A 6570-nucleotide genomic window follows, 5' to 3' on the forward strand; every position below is an offset into this window, starting at 1 on the left:
CCGTAAGAGAGCTGGGGGCCGCCGTCGTCACAGAGCTTGTGGAGCGCCATCATTGCCCATCCGGCGGAGCTGGCCGGATGGGACGCCGGTCTTGTTCTCCGTGACCCGAGTCGATTCGGGGTAGGACGATGATGACGCTTCCTGTTGACGTGGCGGGTCTGTGCCCTAGGCGGGGTGACGTGGGGGCTCCTCCGAAGCCGAGGTTGAGTCTGTCTTCTGTTGCCGAGGCTGAGTCCGAGCCATGGGGTCGGGCGAGGCGGAGGTCGTTTGGCCGAGGCCAGGGCGGAGTCCGAGCCCTGGGGTCGGGCGAGGCGGAGTTTCGTCGTCTTCCGGGTCTTAGCCCGAGTCCGAGCCCTGGGGTCGGGCGGAGCGGAGTTCGCCGTCTTCCGGGTCTTAGCCCGAGTCCGAGCCCTGGGGTCGGGCGGAGCGAAGTTCGCCGTCTTCCGGGTCTTAGCCCGAGTCCGAGCCCTGGGGTCGGGCGGAGCGGAGTTGGCCGTCTTCCGGGTCTTAGCCCGAGTCCGAGCCCTGGGGTCGGGCGGAGCGGAGTTCGCCGTCTTCCGGGTCTTAGCCCGAGTCCGAGCCCTGGGGTCGGGCGGAGCGGAGTTCGCCGTCTTCCGGGTCTTAGCCCGAGTCCGAGCCCTGGGGTCGGGCGGAGCGGAGTTCGCCGTCTTCCGGGTCTTAGCCCGAGGCCGAGCCCTGGGGTCGGGCAGAGCGGAGTTCGCCGTGGCGCCTTTGGCAAGGCCTGACTGTCTGTCTGACTCACTCTTTGCGTTAAATGCTCCTGCAACTCGGTCAGTCGGTGTGGCGATTTAGTCAGGGTCGCTTCTGAGCGAAGCCAAGGCCTCGGGCGAGCCAGTGATGTGCCTGCCGTAAAAAGGGGGGCCTCGGGCGAGACGGAAGTCTCTCGAGGTCGGCTGCCCTTGGCCGAGGCTAGGCTCGGGTGAAGCGTGATCGAGTCACTCGTGTGGACTGATCCCTGACTTAATCGTACCCATCAGGCCTTTGCAGCTTTATGCTGATGGGGGTTACCAGCTGAGAATTAGGCGTCTTGAGGGTACCCCTAATTATGGTCCCCGACAGGTGTGCTAGCAGCGCAACGGTTAGCTGCCATGTCGGCCAGGAGCAACGGTCAAGTGGCGCATCGGACGATCCGGTGCCCCCCCAGAAGCAGAAAGTAGCCAATCAGGGGATTCTCTGCCCGCGCACTGCCCGCACACTGTTCACTGTCCGGTGTGCACCGGACAGTCCAGTGCACTCATGGACAGAAGGCAACCAAAGCCTACCAAATGGAGCTCCAACGACTCCTAGGTCCCTTGGTGCTATGAAAGTGACCCCTAGGCGCATAGAGCTCCACACCAAGCATCTATTGAACATCCTACATTTGGAGATACATGAGAATTTGGTTACAGGGACTAATTAGTCTTTCCATTTTAGTATTATTTAGTCTCTAAATTGCCAAGTAGTGGAACTAAAATAAGAACAAAACTGCTTTAGTCCCTAGTCCTTTAAGAGGTAACTAAAAAAGACTAAATCATATTAAATTCTCTGGTTTGATCCTCATTTATTTCAGTCAAGTGTCCGAACAAGTGATGGAGACACCGGTGACTTTCCAATTAACATAGGACTACATCAAGGGTCGGCTTTGAGCCCTTATCTTTTCGCTTTGGTGATAGATGAGGTCACAAGGGACATACAAGGAGTTTTACCGTGGTGTATGCTTTTTGTCGATGATGTGGTACTTATTGAGGAGAGTAGGAGTGGTGTTTCTCAAAAGTTGGAATTGTGGAGGCAGACGCTGGAAGCAAAAGGTTTTAGGCTTAGTAGGTCTAAAACAGAGTATATGAAGTGTGATTTCAGTGCCATGGGGTATGAGGATGGCGATGTTAGTCTTGATGGGCAAGTGGTACCCAAGAAAGACACTTTTCGTTACTTAGGATCAATGCTTCAGAAGGAGGGAGACATCGATGAGGATGTCAGTCATAGAATTAAAGCTGGATGGTTGAAGTGGCGACAAGCTGCGGGTGTCTTATGCGACCCCCGGGTGCCACACAAACTAAAAGGCAAATTCTACAGGACAGCAATCCGGCCGGCTATGTTGTATGGAGCAGAATGTTGGCCCACTAAAAGACGACATGTCCAACAACTAAGTGTGGCAGAGATGCGTATGTTGCGCTGGATATGTGGCCACACAAGGAGAGATCGAGTCCGGAATGATGATATACGAGAGAGAGTAGGAGTGGCGCCAATTGAGGAGAAGCTTATGCAACATCGCTTGAGATGGTTTGGACATATCCAACGAAGACCTGAAGAGGCACCAGTGCATATCGGAATAATTAGGCGTCCCAAGAATGTGAAGAGAGGTAGAGGTCGGCCAACTTTGACGTGGACAGAGGCTGTGAAGAGAGACCTGAAGGAGTGGAATATTGATGAAGAGCTCGCCGCAGATAGGAAGGGGTGGAAGTGTGCAATTCACGTGCCAGAACCCTGATTTATAGTTTCGCTTTTCCTCCTTAATCGTTTGACCTTTCCTTGTGCCCATTTTAGATCTTGCTGGTTCTTGTGGGTTTTATCTCTTTTATGTGTTTCCCCGTTTCGTTGTTTTCGGTTCTCCTTTGCCTTTGTTTCCCTTTTCTGTTCTTTGGGGGTTGAGCTCTGAGGTTTTCATACGGGGTTTCATCTCTAGCCTACCCCAACGTGCTTGGGACAAAAAGGCTTTGTTGTTGTTGTTGTTGCACTAATGACAGAAGAATGGTAAGGGACATTTTAGTCTTCTTATGAGTCATTTAATGTATTTTGAATAATTTTAGTCCTTGAAACCAAACAAGATTAGTTGGTATAGATTTTAATCCTTTCTCCAATAAATCCTTTAAAGCGCTAGATTGTTTCTGGGGAGCCCAAAAAACCCATTTGTAGCTACAAATGAGGGAGTTTTAAGGGCTATGAAAAAGTTGGGAGCACTTTAAGGAAATTGTTAGAGACATGTTTTTGTGTTTTTTCTAAAAAAATATTGATTTAGAGAGCTCTTGGAGATACTGTAAGAGCAACTCCAATAGTTATGTAAATTTTAGCACTCTAAATCACAGATTTAAGAAGTTGCTAAATGGCTTTTAGAGTAAAAAAATATGAGTTCTCCAATAGTTCTCTAAATATAGGTTGTAATTTTGTTTTGTATTTATCCACATAAAAAATAAGTCACAAAAACTATATAATGCAGTCAACATTTTTGTTTAGGGAGTTGTTAAATGGTTGCCAAATGTAGAGAGAAAATAAGGCTAGATGACAAGTTGTTAAATTTAGAAAGTTTATTTAGATAACTGTTAGAGAATAGTTTTCATGTTAACTACCTAAATTATTGATTTAGGAAGTCTTTTAGAGAACTACTGGAGTTGCTCTAAATACACTCCCTAAACATGGCCTCTGAAGTGTCCATAGCAGGACAAGACAACAATGTGATAGCAATGATACAATCATAGCACTATCATATGGTCAATCGAAAGTTTTGTGAGATTTTAAAAGAAAAATGTGGTTAGCTTGCTTTTTCACCAGAGGCCATGCATCCACATTGAGGTTTCAGGAAACCAAATTCTCATGTATCTCCAAATGATTGGATTCTTTTACAACAATGTCATAGCATTAAGAACTACAACATGAATTTAATTTAGTCTTCCTCCTGTATCTCCAAGTGATTCCATTCTTTTACCTTTTTCTTCTTTCTAAAATCAAGCAGTGCATGAAAAAAAATACCAGTGTAGTTGTTTAGAAGAAGGGCTCTTCTTGAACATGCTCCTCTCCACTGCCTAGTTCAGCAAAAGATTTGAACAGATTTATCGATAATTCTATGAACAGCTCAATCTTTTTCCTAAAAGCAAAAATTGCTTGATCTTCTTTCTTCTTGGCATGAGCTTTGCAAAAGATGTGGATCACCCAATTTCATCCCCATTCCCCGATTGGGAAAGAAATGGCAATGCCACCGGTGATCTTGGAATCTTGCCCTTGCTCGTCCAGCAGTCCTACAAGATGTGGACGGGGCCGATGGAGCAGAACGCGTCCGTCGGCCCCGCACCGGCGGCGATCCGGAAGTGCCAGAGGCGGCCCTTTGCGGCGACGAGGTTGTCCTCGCAGAGGTACTCCCACGCATACCACCGCTCCACCGTCCGGTCCACATCGTGCACCGCCACGTCCACTGCCTCGCCGCCAGCCATGGCGCGCGCCAGCGCCGCGGCGGTGTAGATAGTCCCCATCCGGCCGGGCTCCTCGGGCGCCGCCCCGCTGGGTCCGTCGACGACGACCACGTCCCACCGCGCGTCGAGCACCTCCCGCGGCAGCGATGTGAGCGCCAACGGGCACCCGGACTTGCGCACCGTCCCCGTGGGCCGCCGGCACGCCGGGCTCCCCCGCGCGCGCCGCAGCAGCGGCCACGCCTCCGCCGCCGCGTCGCGGTACCTGGTCTGGTGAACGGCCGCCGCGGCGGTGGACCCAGCCCCGCGGTCGGAGAGGAGCGCGCGGCGCGCGGCGTCCGCGTCGTCGGCGCTGTCTGTGACGAAGGCGGTGGCGGCCCCCGCGCCAGCTCCGAAGTTGAGCTTGGCGAGGGCGAGGAGCTGCGGGGACAGGCCGAACACCAGCAGCCTGCACGGCGCCCGCGCGGCGATGACGGAGCGGAGCAGAGCGAGCTCCTTGGAGGCGAGCGCGCTCCTAGCCGTCCCGTTACCGCCGCCGTCTGCGTCCCACGCCGGGCTGCTGCGGGAGGTGAAGCCCGCTGACGAGGACGACGAGCTGGTGAGGAGAAGGAGCTTGATGAAGGAGAGCGTGGAGAAGATGATGATGACGATGGTCAGCAGCTGCTTCGGCGGCAACATCCGGCCCCCGCCGCTCAGGTGCATCTGGAAGCTGCTCCTCCCCGTTTTTCTTGATCTGCTCTACCTGTCCTACTACTCGGGTCAGGTGTTCTACTGGCCTCCTGATCTTGTCTTCCTCGGCAATTTGCCCGCTCTGAGATGCGAGACCTCCGCTGCGTAGATGGGATGGATCGGATCTTGGTGAGGGGGTTGCTTTGCTCTCTGTCTCTGCCCCCGTGCTCTTGTCTCTGCTGGCTGGTAGGTGTTGACTTCTCCTCTCCTAAGAGCATCTCCAACAATGCCTTAAATTAGTGTCTCAAATTGAAATATGAGGCTCTACAAAGAAAAAAACTACTCCAACAATGCCTCAATTCATAAAATTTGGTCAAAAAATTATAGGGCACCGTCTCAAATGCATCAAATATACTACACCGTAGTGGTCTGCCCTATAATTTACATTTGAGGCTTTACTGTTGGAGCGGAGTGTTTTGTTGGTGCCCTAAATTCTATAAAATATGTTCATTTTTAAATTATAAGGCATTTTTATAAGTCACATTGTTGGAGATGCTCTAACTGCGGTTGCTGCTTGCTGATGTCTCAACTAACCATTCGACTATTCGAGCGATCGATCAGCTGTTTGCTGATGGAACAGCTTTGAGATTCGTGCTGCAGCTAAGTATGATTGCTGATGTTTCATCCTCTCCCTGATAATTAAACACTAAACCTTTCAAGGAATTTAATTTCAATATCTCCCTGACGACAAATTTCAATAAGCCTAAATTAAGGCCGAGATTTTGGGTACCTGACCTTTCCCAAGAAACTCTTCTGCACTGAGTAGCATGGTGGATCAAGACAGTGAACCTTTCCTATTCACCGTCCGGCACCACGGTTGTGACAGACGAAGCATGCCCACAAGCAGCAACTTCTGTAAACCTCTTCTTAATCACATACTAATCTTCCCAGGTGGTGGAGTCAACCGGAAGTTGGAACCATTTGATCAGCACTTGAGGGACGGCCTTACCAGTTACCACCCTTCTTCACGAGCCGGCGATCCAGGATGCGTTCTGGAACAATGTCTTGGGCACCTTGAAATCAGAAAAGACATGGAACACCGGGTGCACCAAGCTACCCCTCTAGTAATTTGAGTTTGTATGCTGCTACCCCAATGCGACCCACAATTTCAAACGGTCCAAAGTACTTAAATGCCAGTTTGGGAAAGGGTCCGCCGAGTGTTGCACATAGGGTTGAAGTTTCAGTCGCACAAAGTCTCCCACTTGGAAGTTGGAACTGACAATCAACACGACGATGGTCAGCATAGATCTTCATACGATTCTGGGCCTTGAACAGATTGTCCCTTAGAAGTTGCATATGAGCCTCATGTTGAAGGAGCCAATCAACCACGTCTGAAGAAGTGGTCAAGGACGGAACTAGCAATCCAAAGATGCAGCATCATAGCCATAGAGGGCTTTAAATGGTGTACAACCAAGAGCTGTATGAAAAATTGTGTTGTACCACATCTCAGCTAGGGACAACTACTTTTGGAGAGTCATAAACCGTGCATCTGAAGAAGTCCAGTGCCAAAAACTGAAAACAATTCCTTCCAAAACATGCTAGTGAAAATTTTATCCCTATCCGAAACAATGGATTTGGGAAACCCATGGAGCTTGATCACTTGATCGAACACAGCTCGAGCCACTATCTTGCGTTGTAAAAGGATGTTTCGATGGAATAAAAT

The 6570-nt window shown here is 50.3% G+C and overlaps 1 protein-coding gene across 1 annotated transcript; it reads right to left on the reverse strand.

Moving 5' to 3' along the window:
- Positions 1-3629: 3629 nt before the first annotated feature.
- Positions 3630-5001, reverse strand: LOC100192543 (uncharacterized). The gene has a single exon (NM_001137762.1). It carries the CDS (start codon positions 4878-4880, stop codon positions 4011-4013), a length of 870 nt encoding a protein of 289 aa, NP_001131234.1. The 5' UTR covers positions 4881-5001; the 3' UTR covers positions 3630-4010.
- Between the last annotated feature and the right edge of the window lie 1569 nt (positions 5002-6570).

This window comes from Zea mays, chromosome 2 (assembly GCF_902167145.1).
Source record: "Zea mays cultivar B73 chromosome 2, Zm-B73-REFERENCE-NAM-5.0, whole genome shotgun sequence".
Taxonomy (NCBI): Eukaryota; Viridiplantae; Streptophyta; class Magnoliopsida; order Poales; family Poaceae; genus Zea; species Zea mays.